The sequence below is a fragment of the Apodemus sylvaticus genome, chromosome 12 (assembly GCF_947179515.1).
Source record: "Apodemus sylvaticus chromosome 12, mApoSyl1.1, whole genome shotgun sequence".
Lineage (NCBI taxonomy): Eukaryota > Metazoa > Chordata > Mammalia > Rodentia > Muridae > Apodemus > Apodemus sylvaticus.
Window position 1 is genome coordinate 13,402,489 of NC_067483.1, and position 20,046 is coordinate 13,422,534.

The 20,046-nt window shown below is 37.4% G+C and overlaps 1 protein-coding gene across 3 annotated transcripts in view; it reads left to right on the forward strand.

Moving 5' to 3' along the window:
* Positions 1-20,046, forward strand: part of LOC127697246 (contactin-associated protein like 5-3) — an 883,854-nt gene that overhangs the window by 172,100 nt on the left and 691,708 nt on the right. For all 3 annotated transcript variants that reach the window (XM_052200245.1, XM_052200246.1, XM_052200247.1), the window contains exon 2: positions 5,293-5,397. In XM_052200245.1, the coding sequence (XP_052056205.1) occupies positions 5,293-5,397 (105 nt within the window). The remainder of the gene's footprint in view (positions 1-5,292; positions 5,398-20,046) is intronic.

Here is a 20,046-nt window from a genome sequence, read left to right on the forward strand (position 1 = left end):
TGTGTGTGTGTTCATGCTCTACTGTGCAGGTGCACATGTTTGCAATGTTTGCCAATACATATGCCTCTGGTACCTGTCTATGTCTATGGAAGTCAAAGGTCAATATTAAATACCATTGCTCAGGATGTGGGTCCCCCTTTTCTCACATTGGCTGGGCAGGAGCTTCCATCATAGGTTTTTCTAGCTGACGAACAACCCGCAGAAATTCACTTTTTCTCTTCCTTCTCAGTGCTGGTATTAAAAAGGGGTAGCATATTACCCAGGATATGTAAACCTTATGGGTATATAGCAAGTAATATTCAAAGTAAGAATATGTAAACCTTATGGGTGTATAGCAAGTACAAATCAAAGTAAGCTATGTCTCTAGATACATCTGATGTTCTGATAGCTTTTGATAATAAAAGATTCATAAGCAAAATCAATGTCTGCCTTATATTTGTGGGGGTGGTGGTGTTAACCAACTAAATGTTTTGTGGTACAAATGTGGCTCTCTAGTATTGCCCTGTATTAGAAATAAAGCAACTACAAATGTCTCATGTTTGCCTGCTTGAATGCCCCAAATCCCTGAGCCTCTAAGCTGCCTATAATTGGATTTTGATATTTTCCTCTGCAGATGAGATATGTTTATGTTTCATATTTGTCACACAGTTTTAGATATTTGTATATGGGAGAAATCTAAAGCATAGTTTAATGGGTGATTTTTAAACACACTCAAAAAACAAGAATTTATGTCTCACATTTCTAATTGTTTTTCCTGCAATTACTTGAAGTAATTTTAAGAATTGTCTGGATAGTCTCTGGATGGTCTTTCCCTCAGTCTCTGCTCCACACGTCTCTGTATCTCCTTCTGTGGGTATTTTGTTCTCCCTTCTAAGGACCAGAGTATCCATACTTTGTTCTTCCTTCTTCTTGGGCATCATTTGATATGTAAATTTTATCTTGGATTTTCTGAGCTTCTGGGATAATATCCACTTATCCATGAGTGTATACCATGTGTGTTCTTTTGTGATTGGATTACCTCACTTAGGATGATGTTTTCCAGTTACACCAATTTGCAAAGAATTTCATGAATTCATTGTTTATAGTAGCTGAATAGTGTCCCACTGTGTAAATAAACCACATTTTGTGTATCCATTCCTCCAATGAGGGACATCTGGGTTCTTTCCAGCTTCAGGCTATAATAAATAAGGCTACTATGAACATAGTGGAGCATGTGTCCTTATTACATGCTTGCATGCTGAAGAATCATCTGGGTACATGCCCAGGAGTGGCATAACAGAGTCCTCCAATAGTATTATGCCCAGTTTTCTGAGGAACAGCTATTCCACCTAGTGATCCACCCCATATACAGTTACAAAACCAAGATACAATTATCAATGCCCATAAGTACTTGTTGGCCTGAACTGGATATAGCAGTACCTGGGAGGCTCTGCTAGTGCATGAGACAGACAAAGGAGGACACTTTGAGCCAGCTATTGAACTGAGCACAGGATCCCTAATGAGGGAGCTAGAGAAAGGACCCAGGGAGCTGAAGGGGTTTGCAACACCATAAGAGGAACAACAATATGAGCCACCCAGTACTCCCAGAGCTCCCATGGACAAAACCATCAACCAGAGAGTAAACATGGTGTTACCCATGGCTCCAGATGCATAGGCAGAAGAGGGTGGCCTTGTTGGACATCAAAGGGAGCAAAGGCCCTTAGTCTTGGAAAGGCTCAATGATTTAGTGTAGGGGAATACAGAAACAGGGAAGCAGAAAAAGAGATGATTGGGAAACAGAGGGAGGGGAGATGGCTTATGGGATTTTCAGGGTGTAGGAGCAGGAAAGGGGAAATCATTTGAAGTGTAAATAAAAAATATATCTAATAAAAATAAAAGAATTCTCTGGATAAACAATCTCCTATGCAAATATTTTTTACAAATATAAAGTAAGTTCTTCTGTCGGATTTAGGGTTGGTGAACATCCTTTCCCAATCTGTTCGTTGTCGTTTTGTCCTTTTGACAGTGTCCTTCGCCTTACAGAAACATTGTAATTTTATGAGGTCCCATTTGTCAATTCTAGATCTTAGAGCATAAGTTATTGGTGTTCTGTTCAGGAACTTTTCCCCTGTGCTCATGTCCTCAAGGGTCTTCCCCAGTTTCTTTTCTATTAGTTTCAGTGTGTCAGGTTTTATGTGGAGGTCCTTGATCCATTTGGAGTTGAGCTTAGTACAAGGCGATAAGAATGAATCAATTCACATTCTTCTGCATGCTGACCACCAGTTGAAGCAGCACAATTTGTTGAAAAGGCTATCTTTTTAACACTGGATATATTCAGCACCTTTGTCAAAGATCAAGTGACCATAGGTATGTGGGTTCATTTCTGGGTCTTCAATCCTATTCCATTGATCCACTTACCTGTCATTGTACGAATACCATGCAGTTTTTATCAGTATTGCTCTGTAGTAATGTTTGAGGTCTGGGATACTGATTCCCCTAGAAGTTCTTTTACTGTTGAGAATAGTTTTAGCTATCCTCGGTTTTTTGTTATTCCAGATGAATTTGAGAATTGCTCTTTTTAACTCTATGAAGAACTGAGTTGGGATTTTGGTGGGGATTGTGTTGAATCTGTAGATCCAATATATATAAAGAGCTCAAGAAGTTATACCCCAGAGAACCAAATAACCCTATTAAAAGTGGGGTACAGAACTAAACAAAGAATTTTCACCTGAAGAACTTCGGATGGCTGAGAAGCACCTTAAGAAATGTTCAACATCATTTGTCATTAAAGAAATGCAAATCAAAACAACCCTGAGATTTCACCTCACACCAGTCAAGGTTAAAAACTCAGGAGACAGCAGGTGTTGGCGCAGATGTAGAGAAAGAGGAACGCTCCTCCACTGCTGGTGGGATTGCAAGATGGAACAAGCACTTTAGAAATCAGTCTGGTGGTTCCTCAGAAAACTGGACATGACACTTCCAGAAGACCCTGCTATACCTCTGCTGGGCTTATACCCAGAAGATTCCCAGGCATGCAATAAGGACACATGCTTCACTATGGTCATGGCACCCAGAAGCTGGAAAGAACCCATATGTCCCTCAATGGCTGAATGGATACAGAAATGGTGGTATATTTACACAATGGAATACTACTCAGCAATTAAAAACAATGAATTCATGAAATTCTTAGGCAAATGTTTGGAACTGGAAAATATCATGCTAAGTGAGGTAACCCAATCACAAAAGAATACACAAAGAATGCAAACACTGATAAGTGGTAATTAATTAGCCCAGAAGCTCTGAATTCTCAAGACACAGTTAGCATATCAAATGATACCCAAGAAGAGGGAATGTGAGGGCCCTGGTTCTGAAAAGAGTTGATCCAGCATTGTAGGGGAATACTAGGACAGGGAAATGGGAGGGGGGTGATTGGGAAATGGGCACAGGGAAGAGGGTTTATGAGACCTATAGGGAGGGAGGAACCAGGAAAGGGAAAAGCATTCAGAATGTAAACAAAGAATATAGAAAATAAAATAAAATAAAAAATAAAATAAAAGAAATCCAGTTCTTCCCCAGAGCCTATATACAAGAAAATTTACCTCGAGTAGCACATTTTAAACCTGTTTTTCATAGGGTCTGCTTAGATGTTATGGAGTTATTTTTCAGTGTCTCAGAGAATCAGTTGTGGTATAAAATAGAATAAAATAAAATAAAATAAAATAAACAAGAAAAGAATGTTGGCTTTGGAGGATAGCTAACTGGTTGACTGATTGGTCCTTTCAGTTGTCCATTCCTTCATCATTTACCAGCTTACTCTTTCCATAAGAATTTACAGCTGTTCTGCTGTTCAGTAGATTCAGTAATTTCGAGTCACAAAAACATGGACCCCTTCTTGGAAGATTCAGAAAAAATACATTATTATAACTCATTGATGATCATTTCCCCAGTTTTATCTTGTGCTACTCTAACAGAATATCTGTGACAGAGTCAATTATAATAAATAGTTATTGGATGAAATTTCTGAAGGATGAGAAGTCTGATATTCAAGTGACAGTGTATAGGAAGGCCAACTTGTTGACTCAGTATGTGATTGAAGAAAAGAGAATGAGAAACTGCACTACTGAAATACTAAACACACAGTGAGGAGTTTTAAAGAACCTATGTCTTAGTATGGTAGCATTGTAATTAAACATCAATGATAATTTTGGCACACACAATTTTATAAACCAATTATGCTTATGGTATATACTGAGAAGATCAAGCCCCTCTATTTAAAATCCAAAGGCTATGAATTCATGTGAACTTGGAGGAACATAGCTCTGTTATCAAGATATGTATTTGTCTGTAACCTCATTGTATTTGATATTATCATAGCAGCCTTATAAAGTACCTCATCCGGGAAAGACAGAAAGCTAGCTATTGAAGTTTCTATCCAGTTCAAGATCATACAACATTGATATTCTCTTTCACCTGTTTCTCTTTCTCAAGTTATAGTAAGAAATTCAAAATTACATTATTTTAATAGACATTTATTGCAAGCGTTTTTGGAAGCAGAGGATAGGGCAAATATGATGCTCTGAAAGAGTCTCTGCTCTTAGGTTTGCAGTCACATAAGAGGAACAACAATATGAACAAACCAGTAGTCCCAGAGCTCCCAGGGATTAAACCACCAACCAAAAAGTATGCCTACAGGGGCCCATGGCTCCAGCCGAATATGTAGCAAAGGATGGCCTTGTTCCGAAATCAATGAGAGGAGAAGCCCTTGGTCCTGAGAAGGCTCAATGTCCAAGTTGTATGGGAATGCCAGAACAGGGAAGCAGAAGTGGATGTGCTGTTGAGTAGGGGGAGGAGGAATGGGATGGGGGTTTTCTGGAAAGGAAACAAGAAAATGGTATAACATTTAAAATGTGCATAAAGAAAATGTCTAATAAAAAAGAAACACACACACAAGAGAGTCTCCCTTTTCATAGACTAAACACAGACATGCTGTAAGACTTTGGTCAAATGCTCAACTAAAGGAAAGACTGGGAAGCAGGGCTTTTAACGCAAACAAAATTTCCTGAGAGGTTTTGCTTATATTATTTATTAGTATTGTGAGCCTAAATTGTTCCAGATATAATTTTCTCCATCAATTAAAGGAAGTCATGCCATATTTGAGGGTTAAGAAAAGTGACTGTAAATATATACACCCAAAAATAGTTTTCAGTATTTTCAAGAGTAAATTGTTAAAAGAGAATGCCTATAATTCTCTGTGCAGGTAAAATTTTTCCTACTCATAGAATCTGACCTCTTCTGCTTTTTCCATCTTTACAGACAATTGTGATGATCCATTGGCCTCTGTCCTTTCACGAAGAGCTTTCTCCAGCTCCTCAGATCTCACTGGAAGTTTCAGTCTAGCTCAACTCAACTGGAGAATGGGTAAGGATAGTGACTAAGCCCACAGCACATGTGTTAGATGAGAAAATCATGAGTGCTTAGGAGAGAGCAAGTGCTCTGTCTACATAGGGGTCACATCCAACCTCACAGTCCAGAAGGAAATCTTCAAGGTATAAGTCTATAGTAAAAGTACTTCCCGGCATTTGATTGTCACCACGTTCCTGCAACCCAAAGATCCACCAAGGAATTCTTTGTGCTTTATTGTTGTTATTGTTGTTGTTTTTGTTGTTGTTGCTGTTGTTGCTGCTGCTGCTGCTGCTGCTGCTGCTGCTGTTATTTGAAGTACTAACTCTGGAATACAGGGCACATGCATTGTAAGAACATGCTTTCTCATGGGGGAACACTAGCCATCCAGTGAAATTCTTTGTATATATGAACTTGTTTGTGTACAAAAAGGATGTGAATATGTATGCTTTCATGTATGTAGCCACATGTTGTGGGAGATGCAAAGGACAACCTTCATGCCATTGTGGTTAGCATTCTTAGATGCCATATATTTTTATGAAAAAGTGTATCTGATTAGCCTGGAGTTTGAAGGTTAGGCTGCCTGTATTCCTGCCTCTGCCTCTCAGATTTGTGATGATTAGTATGAACCACGTTGCCTGTTTGACTTTTAACAGAGGTTCTGTGGGATCAAACTAAGGTCTTCATGATTGTGTTTAACAAGTCCATACACTTAACTCTCAAAACCCATAAACTTCTTTTCTTTCTTTCTTTCTTTCTTTCTTTCTTTCTTTCTTTCTTTCTTTCTTTCTTTCTTTCTTTCTTTCTTTCTTTTGTCATCATGAGAATTAGTAGAAGTCATTTTTTAAAGCTTCTTTTATGTTTGTTTGGGTTTTTTGTTTGTCTGTTTTTGGTTTTTTTTTTTTTTTGAAAGATTTATTTATTTAATGTATGTTAGTACACTGTTGGTCTCTTAAGACACACCAGAAGATGACAAACATCCTACTACAGATGGCTGTGAGCCACTATGTGGTTACTGGGAATTGAACTCAGGACCTATGGAAGTGTAGTCAGTGCGCTTAACCATTGAGCCATCTCTCCAGCCCTAGAAGTCAATTTTTTAATGTTTGTCTTGTTATTCATATTTTATATGTCAGTATAAATACTTACCAAAGCATGCTTCCTGACAAGTTAGTAAAATGTTTATTAAAATACTTTAATACATTTAATGTATTGTGAAATTAATATTAACATTTAAAGGTATATTTTAAATATAATTAAAAGTAAGAACACAATATATAATTTTACCAGGCAGTGTGTACCATGTGTAAGCACTTGATCGGGGAATATTAGATTAGTTACAAATTGGACTAGTCTGTAATGCAAAATGAACTCAATATAATGTTAGATATTTAACTATATTTTGATAATGATTTTGTGATATATAGAAATTAATATATAGTACTAAATGATCTCTTTTTTAAACACTTAAACTTGTAAAATTCTGAAATCAGATTAGTTTTACAATCTGGTTCTTGATTAAAAATTGTTGATTGCTAGGACTAGGGAAATGGCTCAGTGGGAAAAGTACTTGACTCAAGCATAAGGGCAGGAATTCAGATCTCCTAAACTTATGTAAAAGACAGTAGGGTGTAGTGGCTGCCTGTCATTCCATTATTCAGGAGGTAGGGATAGCCCATGACTAGAGCAAGCTCGCTAGATAGAGTAGCCAAATAGTAAGAAATTCTGTAAGAAAACTCGCTCCAAGAAGTAAAGTGACAAACAACTGAGGAATACCTGTTAGAGTTTCCCTTCTGTTCTTGTGATAAGAGTAATTTAATCAAAAGTAAGTTAGGAAAGAAAGGTTTTATTTAAGATTTTAGATTAGAATTCATCATTGAAGACAGCCTGGACATGAATTTAAGCAGGAATCTGAAGTCGGGCTTGCTTGCTGTTGCATTATCTCTAACCAAAATTCTCACATCCGAGGAAGGAACTTTGGACAAATGGAATGCTGCCAGCTGCCTGATGATATGCTTACAGGCTTTACAAGCTTTATTTATTTATTTATTTATTTATTTATTTATTTATATACCTATTCATTTTTCTTTTTTTTTCCTGTTTAATTTTTTTTTTACTTTGTTATATCCTTTATTTACATTTCAAATGATTTTCCCTTTCGTGGATCCCCCCCCTCCCTGAAAGTACCATAAGCCCACTTCCCTCCCTCTGTTCCCCAATCAACTGTTTCCCACTTCCCTGTCCTGGTATTCCCCTATTCTCCTGCACTGAGCCTTTCCAGGACTAGGGACAAAACAGCAACCAACTAATTGGGAAAAGATCTTTACCAACCCTACATCTGACATAGGGCTAATATCAAAGATATATAAAGAACTAAAATGGTAGACTCCAGAGAACCAAATAACCATATTAAAAATGGGGTACAGAGCTAAGCAAAGAATTTTCACATGAGAAATATTGAATGGCTGAGAAGCACCTAAAGAAAGGTTCACCATCCTTAGTCAACAGGGAAATGCAAATCAAAACAACCCTGAGATTTCACCTCACTGCAGACAGAATGGCTGAAATAAAAAACTCTGGAGAAAACAGGTGCTGGGAAGAATGGGGAAAAAGAGGAACACTCCTCCACTGCTGGTGGTCAGTTCCTCAGAAAACTGAGCATGATACTACTGGAAGACCCCGTTATACCACTCCTGAGCATATACCCAGAGTATTTCCCAGCTTGTAATAAGGACACATATTCTACTATGTTCATAGCAGCCTTATTTATAATATCCAGAAGCTGGAAAGAACTCAGATGTCCCTCAGTGGAATAATGGATACAGAAAATGTCATATATTTACATTATGGAATACTACTCAGCAATTAAAAGCAATGAATTTGTGAGATTAATAGGCAAGTGGGTGGAATTGGAGAATGATATACTCAGTGAGGTGACCCGATAGCAAAAGAATACACATGGTATGCACTTACTGATAAGTGGATATTAGCCCAGAAGTTCGGAATACCCAGGAAACAATTCACATATCAAATGATGCCCAAGAAGAAGGGACAAGCTTTTTAATACAGTCCTGGACACCTGTTCAAGTGATAACATTGTCTATAGTATGCTGGCCTTCCTACATTCTATTTACAAGCAAGAAAATAGCCTTAGACATGCCCTTAGGCACTATTTAGTCAGTTACTCAAGAATGTCTCCTCAGGTGACTCTAGGCTATGTCAGTTTGATGGTTAAATCTACATAGTACAACACTGAGGTCAACTTTGGGCCTTTATACATGTAAAACAGTGCATGTAGAACTACATAATAACACACACACACAAACACATACACACAAGCACACTTATATGTATATACATATAAATAAATGTATATAAAATTTTGTAAGTGTGCCACCTTCATTGACGTTTTCTCATTTATGCCAACTCTTCTCAAATGTGCATCACATAAGTATATTAGGCAAAGTATCATGTATTTTTTTCTATTTTGATTTACCTTTGCATTTGGGGATATATGTTAATCAGTTTTCTGAATTATTGATATTTGAACCCTCAATGACTTCAATTTGTTAACACTTTCTGTCTTTGAATCCCCATATTTCAGATTTATAGATTTGTTTATACTCTTGTAGTGTATTTCATGTTATACACAATAAGACCACTATTGTAACAGTATCCATAAACAAAATCAGAGTCATAATTTATTTGAGAATTCCATCAGAGAGTACAGATGCCTCTATTTCTTCAGTTGAAACAATCAAAAATTGCTTATAGGCTGAACATGAGTGTTTTTCTTATCATTCTTCCCAAAGTCTCTTGGACAGCAATTATTTATTTAGCATTAACATTTTATATGTTGGGGCAAGAATCACTAATCTGTTATTTGATATCAAGAACTCAAACAACACTGGATGTTATGAAAAAGGTTTTGTAATTGCTAAGTACGTGGGATATTAAGGGACTATAATATTATAAAAGGAAAAGATTATATCACAGTAAACTGAAGAGGCTATTGATGTAATGTCTGTTCTAAAAAGGAGCTTTGATTAACCTTACAACTTAGTACCAAATTTTATAATTGTTTTATATATCATCATATTAATCCATAGCCAAACTACTGTAAGATATGCATTTTACCTTTTTCTATCAGATAAAGTTGCTGAACATTAGGGAAATGACCTAGTTTGCCAACATAAAATAGGAAAAAAAAAACACTTAGATTTAAACCCAATTCAACTGAATTCATGAATCATGCTCATAGCCACTCTAACAGCAGGTTTCACTATTAACAAAGCTGGAAGATAGGTGAAACAGGGAGAAAATGACTCAGAAACTAAATAGTAAGGGATCACATGCCAGCAATGACACTGCAGCAAGCTATGGGCACCATCAAGCCACTTACTAAGCACAGATTTATATCTTTGATATATCTGGATGATACCTGTCTTATAGTATTTCCCAGAGCACCAGAGTTGAGAACTAGGTTGAGAAGAGCTTCCCTACTGCTAGACAGAAAGCAGGCAGATAAGCAATGAGGCCCTATTTTTTATTTCAGGGAAAAAAAAAAAAAAAAACACTTGTTGAGACAGTTTAATATAGCTTGAGAATTGCTTCCCAAGACAATTAAACTCATTTCTATACAAAGTGTGTGACAGGAGTTCTGCACTGCCTAGAAACACCTTATCCACTTACAGGGAAGCTAAAAGTTTCACTTTAGGATTGTTACATCTCTACTAGACAGATATTGACTAGAGAGAGTTTCCCTGCAATGACTAATCATATTTGTCTGTTTTTCTGGCTTTGTGGAGATCTTGGGAATTCTACCTCAGACTAGTTTGTAAGAGAGAGAAGACAACTGCTTGCTAAAGCTCCAGTCATGAAGTTGAAACTAAAACTCCCCCTCTAGTCCAGTATGCAATGTTCTGCCAGGACTCTGCATTTACTGGGCTTCATCTTCCCTATGGATATAGCAAACTCGGGCTCTAGCGGAATTAAAACGCTGGTATGTTCTCTTTCTCACACTCTCTATCCCTGTTACAGACCCTGGGTCTGCTGTGGGATAACCAGAATTCTTTGGTCCAGGAAGAGACAGGTCTGGCGAAAAGTAACAAACTGACATGACCACAGAGGTGATTTGAAATCTGAATGTATTTTTTGGGTATCTCTCAAAGTCCAGTCAAGTTAACATCTCAAGCATCACATACATCTGCAAAAGGCTAGCTGGGCTTTCTCAGGCAATACAGGGTGTTTACCCAAAGTCCAGGGTGCATATGGCTAAACTGCTTCTTCATCTTGGTCTTGATTTCGAGCAGGTCTGGGAGCTGAAGAAAGATGGTTCCTGTTCCTAGCATCCTGGCATTCCAATGCCTAGCCTTCTGGTGAAAATGGCGGCATTGTAGAGCCTGGGAAGCTGCCTGGCTCACTCTATCTTTCAAGAGTACTTTTTCCTAGTTCGCCCAATGCATTTTCCTCTGTGCCATGCCCAGGGCCACCATAGGCCCTCCAAGGCCCCAGGTGATCAGTTCTTTGTAGTCCCTAGCCTTAGCCCAGGGCCTAGAGCAGCCCCGGGTGGTCAGCTTGATCAGTTCCAGCCTCTCGACCTCAGCTTGATGAATTAACTAATTCATTCCTCCTCTGAGTCTCTAAGTAGAGAAAATCTATTGCTTCTCTGAGTAAAACATATCTATTCTCTCTCTCTCTCTCTCTCTCTCTCTCTCTCTCTCTCTCTCTCTCTCTCTCTCTCTCTCTCTCTCTCTCTGAGTCTGAATTGAGTCTTCCTAAGTATTAAGTATAAACTGCATCCTGAATCCACCTGGATAAGCTAAAAAAGTGTTTTGCTCAAGGACTCCCTGGGTGGGTCCTGCAACAAAAGGCAGTTCCTCATAAACTTCCCTTGCTATTCTGGTGGGCCTGAGCAGAGACAGTATCTTCATAACAAACAAAATCAAGAGTTAAAGGCAGAACTGGATTAACATGTGGGGGAAAGTAGCTATGGAACTAGCCCAAATGTAAATTCTTTCTACCTTGGCTAATACTCATCTGTATGGCAGAGACCTCATAAGATTTTTCAGATGTAAATATCCTTAGTCTGGGCTATTGTTTGGAAAACACCTGCCCTGAAAGGCAGTGACTAGAAAATCAAAAAACAAGAACTTGTGACTGGAATTTCTGGTATGCCATTTCTACTGTAATAACATTTGTTGGAGCAAAGCAAAGCAGAATTTTTTGCTACAAGATGAATACTTATATATCTATATTTGTTTGGTTATACCATGTCCCGGATATAAGGAAAGAGAAGAGTTTAGGAAATTGCCAAGTGAGATTTTCAACTTCTAAATATACAGAGAGGTCTGTTATTCCCAGGAGACATTTTTTTTTTGTCTCTGTCTGTAAAATATCATGTTTACAGACTTTACTGGGCCACCAAGGCCACTTCCCATCTGTCTCAGTTTCAATCTCTGTCTCTGTTCTGTTTCTTCTCTGTGTGTGTGTGTGTGTGTGTTGTGTGTGTGTGTGTGTTTATGTGTGTGTATGTGTGTGTGTGTGTGTGTGTGTGTCACTTGAAGAACATTTGCTGATGACATTGCCCAATACATATCAGATATTTTATCTGTATATTGATTGTACAAATGGTTTCTGGAATGATTTGAAATGCAACCAGAGTTTCAAGCTAATACTTTAGAAAAATTAATTAACAGTTAATGCTTCTCTGACTATTTAAGATTTTGAGTATTAGGCAATAAACAAGAACTTACACATGTAGTTCCTCTAAACAGGAATGTATGCTACTTACAAAGAGTTGATGGTTTGAGGAGATCATTTATTGGCTAAGTGCTTACTGTTCAAACATGATAACCTAAGTCCATCATCAATATAAATATCCAGATATAAATGGAATCTGGAGGATCATTGTGCCATGGTAGCCATAGAATCTAACCAAACCAATGAGCTCTAAGTTCAGTGGAAGACCATACCTCATTATACACAAAAACAAGTGTCATAATGGATGGCTTGAAACCATCTGTAATACCACTTTCATTGGCTGTGATACAATCTTCTGGACTGCACAGCCATGTCAAATCCATGCAAATATTAACACAAAGACACATACAAAAGAGCATATACATAAATGGAAAAATAACAAAAAAGTACCTTGAAAATTTAGTTTGCATCCCATTTGGGAATGTATGCCCATAACCCAAGAACTCAAAGACTTAAAATGTAGGCATACACGAGTGAATAAAGTAATGGATATGTATGTTTGTTCTCAACTATATGTCCAATACAGAATGCTCAGACATGGGTTATGATTGCATTATTATAAAACATAAAAGAATTATAATATTGCAAATGACACATTTTGTCCTGTGAATAGAAAAGAAAGTGCAAAATTCAGCAAGCTAAGAAGATATCGTTTAGCATTAATAGAGAACACTGCAGAAAATGATTTATTTTTCTTCTTTTAAGACTAGACTTATGTACTACCTGTAAACTATTAGATGTCAAAATGAATAAGAGCCTGAGCATTCCTGTTCTACATGGAGTCCTTTAAATATCGCATTCACTTGATGAATGGACAGACATGAAATATATCCCTTCCCTAGAGCAAAGAGTTACACAGATATAAAATACTATATAATCTGATAGCAACCAGGGTATCAAAGAACTTCTGCATTAGTACTGAATGGTGTGTCTAAGAATTCAGCTATGTTGCAAGCTTATGTACTATGTAACTGAAAAGAAATCACAGGATAAACTTTCTATGTACCAAACAAAAGCACTTGCTGCTTTACCTCAAACAAGATAAGCCACTTTCCACAGAGGAATTACCCTCATTCCAATTTCCATAAGATAGAATGCCATGTCCATTCCCGAAATTCATTAAAAATTCTCCTTCCAAATAATCACTCTATCCAGGGGTACCCTCTACATATCTCTGTCCAGAAGATTGTCCTAGCTTCAATAATGCACAGAAAAATAGATTTGTATGAATCTTATTAGCTAAATTATTTTCCCCATGGTATTACTGAAGCATAAGTAAATATATATATATATATATATATATATATATTATAATCTATGGTGTGATGATTTGACATCCATATACTTTGTAAATTACTTAGCATAATCAAGTTCATTGATACAGCTTTCTCTTGCCATACACCCTTTGGGTGTTTGCATGTACGCATGTTTGTTTTATGGCATTGTTAGATTTCAAGTGTACAATAGAAGTTTGCCACAAGTAACACACCATACTGTGTTACTGAAACCTCAGAATTCTTCTGTCTTTTTATCAGTGTGGTCTTTAGCTCAGGCTGGTCTGTATCTCAATTTGCAGGTGAAGATTACCTTGGACTTGAGATCCTCCACCCTACAGCTCCTCAGTGCTGTGAACATAGACTTTTAGTGACATAAATGAATTATACAGTGCTGGGAATCAAGCCCTAATAAAGCAATGTCTAAGTGAGCTGCATCACATCCCTCTAATGTAGTATTTTCCATAACAGCAAAAAAATTCATCAGTCTGTTTTAGCTAATTGCATTCATTTCTTTCCTTCCTGTCTCCAACCAATATAAAATCACTCCCTCTTCTAAACATCTAAGCCCTGGTTTTGAAACAGGCACAAATACAAACTCAAACACATGCCAATCTGCTCTAAATTAGATTTAACCTCTTAGAGATTGGAGATTAAGATACACATAGCCAATTATAAGGGCATGGCTTAAAAATTGTTAAGCAATAAACACCTGTCAGAGTATGATGTTTGGTCAATTAAAAACACCACTCTCATACAAATGAAGAATGACTACATCAAAGAACATCTAATTCATTAGAAATTGAAGAAGCCCAAAAGTTGTTCAAGAAAAGTGGAGCCTTGAAGAACTGACGAAAAGGGAAGTTTTATAATAAAATTCTCAATCGGTACAAAATTGGTTGATTTCTATACTCCTGAGGGTATTCTAGTGAGATGGAAGGAGATATATATATATATATATATATATATATATATATATATATATATGCTCAAATGCATGTATTTACATTTATGGGAATAAATACAATAAATAATTAGGCATATGAGAAATAATACAGGTATGTAGAAAGAGGCTTGAGAAACTTGGTCATGTAGCTACAAACACTCAGAAGACCCCCCCACCTGTGCTTCTACCAACTAGAGAACCAGTGAAGTCAGTGCATTCTTGGATGACCAGAGATCTGAGAACAGATAAGGCTGTTGGAGTAATTTTTGATCTCAAGGCTGAGAATAGGCAATTGCCTCTGTAACTCTCTAAGCCCAAATTTGTTTGAGCCTGGAATTCTGCAAGCTAAAAACAGAAGAGAGCAGGAATCTCAGCTCAAAACAAGGGGCTGTCCTCTTATTTTATAGTATTTATCTCTAATCCAGGGATTTCATATCATCTTCTCACATGAATAAGAATTGATCTGCCCCACTAAGTGCAGCAATTAAAGTGACAGTCCACCCAGACACATCCTCTAAGTCATAACCAGAAAGAATATTTTACCAACTGTATAGGTGTCCATTTACCAAATCAGAATGATACTTGTAACTAAACATTACCATATCTTAAGTGATACCAACACTCTACGGGACAGACATTCATTAGCTAGCATGTAGCTTCCTTGTATCTGAACTCTAACCAGTCTTCCCATAGAGACACACTTGTGATTTGCAAAGATAGCTAACTTGATCCAGACAAGTGAATAATCAGGAAGGAGGATTATTATAAAGGAGTCCTGGATGCTAAAGAAAGGACACAATATTCTTCCTTTATGAGATTTGTTTAGGTTCTCACAACGTAGACTATTCATTCACTTTTGCTCCTGTCACAATCCACTATGTTTATAGCAGCCTTATTTATAACAGCAGAAGCTGGAAAGAACCCAGATGTACCTCAATGGAGGAATGGATGCAGAAAATGTGATATATTTACAAATGGAATACTACTCAGCAGTTAGAAACAATTAATTCATGAAATTCTTAGGCAAATGGTTGGAACTGGAAAATATCATCCTAAGTGAGGTAACCCAATCACAAAGGAACACACATGGAATGCAGTTTCTGATAAGTGGATATTAGCCCAGAAGCTCTGAATAGCCAAAACACAATTAACATATCAAATGGTTCCCAAGAAGAAGGAAGGAGAGGTCCCTGGTCCTGGAAAGGCTTGTTGCAGCAATGCAGGGGAGTATCAGGACAATAAGTTGGAGGGATTTGATGGGGAATGGGCAAAGGGAATAGGTCTTATGGGACTTATGAGGACAGGAGAACCTGGAAAGGGGAAATCATTTGGAATGTAAAGAAAGAATGTATCAAGTTAAAAAAACAAAATACCTTCTGTGTTTTAACATCAAGCTTCCCATGTGTGTTAGGGATTATTCTCTTATTTTCCTGAAGATGAAATCCAAATTGTTTAAATCTTGTTTCACTGAATTTTTCTTCTTCTGTCCTACAGGCTCAGTGGTAGTGACTGTCATTTTCTGGGATGATGTCAATAAATATCAGCTTACTACAGAGAGGGCACTAAAGACATCCCAAGCAAGGAATAAACTTGCATCAAGCTGAATGAACACTTGAGTGTTTGGGGGTTTTTTTACAAAGATTATGATTGAGAGGCCACTTAAAGCAACATGAATGACTCATTAGCTGTTAAGCCCTGAAAAGCCTGGCTTCATCCCTCAGATAGCTCAGCTAATTTCAGAGTCTAATTCCTCTAAACACTTATAGTTGCAATAATATCTAGGGGGGACCTGGAGAATATTGTAGATTTCCAGAATTTCATGAGACATGTAACTTTTGTTTAATTCTTTTGACTCCTAAGATCTGCTCCTGCACCCAAGAAGGATTATTTAATTCAATGTTTTTGTATTCAACATGCCGTCTCCTTGTATGCAAGCCTGGTGAACCTCCAATTCAAATGGAGGAAGGTATTTCCCTGCAAGTCTTGGGCTTCATTTAAAATATTTGAATCTCCTGGAAACCACATAAAATCTATTATGCATTGAACATGTGTAAAATATTTTACTTCCAATATACAACACCAGAATTGAATATATTCAAGTCTGACTATACACAAAAAGAAAGTATATAGCTGGTAAATGAATCCAACAAAGAATGATAAAAGAACATGATTGCCAAATCATCTTGTTTGTCTAAATGTTAAACGTTTATTATTTGTCATTATCAGAAAGAAAATAAAAGACAGTCCCATGTCTTTTAAATACACTAAACTGTGAGGCCAGTCCTTTCTGGAGAAAGGACTTTCCTCTTCTGGATAAAATGCAGCAACTTTTATTAATATTTGTCATATTCCTGCAACAAAAATATCTGACAGTTGCAACTAAATGATTTGTTACAGCAAGCATTGCTTTTATGATATTATAAAAGCAATATATTATTTTATGATATAAAATATCATATGCTTTTATTAATAATAAAATATTGCCTTTATACACACAGATGTATGTGCCCCTACCCTGTGATTGTATGTGGGTACATGTGTGTGTGTGTGTGTGTGTGTGTGTGTGTCTGTATTTGGGTGTTTATGCATATGTCCTAGGGACAAGAACCTAGAATCTCATGTAAGTTAATCAAGTACTTTAGCGTTTGTTTAGATATGTGTGCATATGTGCCAATTGTCTGCAGAAGCCAAAATAAGTCATCAGATACTATTTCACTGGATACAGAGTTGTAAGCTGCCTGATATAGGTGCTAGGAATTCAGCTTTAGTCAACCAGAAGGTCAATAAATGAGCCATTTTTCCAGCCTTATATTACGGGATTTTTATCTTTTTAAAATTATATTAAGTAATTGGTAAAGTTCACACTTAGTTTTCCTCTGAAGCTTTGTCAGTCCTTAAACTGGAACTGTGCTAAATGAGTGGCAGTCACCTGTAGCATCCTGTAATACTATGAAATGCCCAGTTGGACAAGAATCATATGTGTGTTTCATGTACCAGGTCCTCAGCTCTAGGGGGCTTTGCTTAGCTCGGATCATGTTTTACATAGAGGAGCGTGCTCTGACTCTCCTTCATTCTTCAGACTCCACCTACCTTACTATTACTTCTATTACTAGATATTATTATCATTATTATTATTACAGGTAGTAGTGATTCCTATAAATTAATATAAATAATAATAATAATAATAATAATTATTATTATTATTATTATTATTATATTTTTCTTTTTTGAGGGTGGTCGATGTGTTTTTTTTTATTCAATGTATTGTTTATTTACATTTCAAATGATTTCCCATTTTCTGGGTCCCCACTCCCCGCAAGTCCTATAAGCCCTCTTCCCTCCCCCTGTTCCTCCATCTACTCCTTCCCACTTCCCTATTCTGGAATTCTCCTATATTGTTGCACTGAGTCTTTCCAGAACCAGGGGCCACTCCTCCGTTCTTTTTGGACATCATTTAATACATGGATTATATCTTGGGTATTCCAAGTTTCTAGGCTAATATCCAGTTATCAGTGAGTGCATACCATGACTGATAATTTTAGACTGGGTTATCTCACTTAGTATGATGTTCTACAGCTCCATTCATTTGTCTAAGAATTTCATGAATTCATTGTTTCTAATTGCTGAATAGTACTCCAATGTGTAAAAATCCCACATTTTTTGTATCCATTCCTCCATTGAGGGACACCTGGGTTCTTTCCAGCTTCAAGCTACTACAAATGGGGCTGCTATGAACATAGTGGAGCATGTGTCCTTATTGCATGCCAGGGAAACCTCTGGGTATATGCCCAAGAGTGATATAGCAGGGTCCGCCAGAAGTGTCATGTCCAGTTTTCTGAGGAACCCCAAGACTGATTTCCAAAGTGGTTGCACCATCTTACAATCCCACCAGCAGTGGAGGAGTGTTCCTCTTTCTCCACATCCTGGCCAACACCTGCTGTCTCCTGAGTTTTTGACCTTAGCCATTCTGACTGGTGTGAGGTGAAATCTCAGGATTGTTTTGATTTGAATTTCCCTAATGATTAATGATGTTGAACATTTCTTTTTTGTTGTTTAATATTTTTTATTTTTTATATTCTTTGTTTACATTCCAAATGATTTCCCCTTTCCCGGATGCTCCCTCCCCATATGTCCCATAAACCTTCTTCTCTCCATCCATTCTCCGATCACCTCCCTCCTTTTTCTCTGTCCTTATATTCCCTTCCAATGGAATTCCAATGGAATTCCAAAGGATTCCCTTCCAATCCTTTCCAGGATCAGGACCCTCTCCATACTTCTTCATGGGAGTCATTTGTTATGCGATTTGTGCTTTGGATATTCAGGGCTACTGGGCTAATTAATATCCACTTATCAGAGATTGCATTCCATGTGTATTCTTTTGTGATAGGGTTACCTCACTTAGGATGATATTTTCCAGATCAAACCATTTGCCTAAAAATTTTGTGAATTCATTGTTTCTAATTGCTGAGTAGTATTCCATTGTGTAAATATACCACATTTTCTGTATCCATTCTTCCTTTTAGGGGCATCAGGGTTCTTTCCAGCTTCTGGCTATTAAAAATAAGGCTGCTATGAACATAATAGAGCATGTGTCTTTACTGCATGCTGGGGAATCCTTTGGGTATATGCCCAGGAGAGGTATAGCAGGGTCCTTCAGAATTGTCATGTCCGGTTTTCTGAGGAACCGCCAGGCTGATTTCCAAAGTGGTTGTACCATCTTACAGCCCCACCAGCAGTGGAGGAGTGTTCCTCTTTCTCCACATCCTTGCCAACACCTGCTGTCTCCTGAGTTTTTGACCTTAGCCATTCTGAAGGGTGTGAGGTGAAATCTCAGGGTTGTTTTGATTTGCATTTCCCTAATGATTAATGATTTTGAACATTTCTTAAGGTGTTTCTCAGCCCTCCCAAGTTCTTCATGTGAAAATTATTTGTTTAGCTCTGTACCCCACTTTTAATGGGGTTATTTGGTTCTATGGGTTCTACCTTCTTGAGTTCTTTGTATATATAAGATACTAGCCCTCTGTCAGATTTAGGGTTTGTGAAGATCCTTTCCCAATCTGTTGGTTGATGTTTTGTCCTTTTGACAGTGTACTTTGCCTTACAGAAACTTTGTAGTTTTATGAGTCCCATTTGTCAATTCTTGATCTTAGGGCAAGAGCTCTTGGTGTTCTATTCAGGAACTTTTTCCCTGTGCCCATGTTTTCAAGGCTCTTGCCCAGTTTCTTTTCTATTAGTTTCAGTGTGTCAGGTTTTATGTGGAGGTCCTTGATCCATTTGGAGTTGAGCTTAGTACAAGGAGATAAGAATGGTCGATTCACATTCTTCTGCATGCTGACCTCCAATTGAACCAGCACCATTTGTTGAAAAGACTATCTTTTTTCCACTGGATGCTTTCAGCTCCTTTGTCAAAGATCAAGTGACCATAGGTGTGTGGGTTCATTTCTGTGTCTTCAATCCTATTCAATTGATCTGCTTGCCTGACATTGTACCAATACCATGCAGTTTTTATCACTATCACTCTGTAGTAATGTTTGAGGTCTGGGATACTGAATTCCCCTGAAGTTCTTAGCTATCCTGGGTTTTTTGTTATTCCAGATGAATTTGAGAATTGCTCTTTCTAGCTCTATGAAGGACTTGGTTGGGATTTTGATGGGGATTGCAAGGAATCTGTAGATTGCCTTTGGA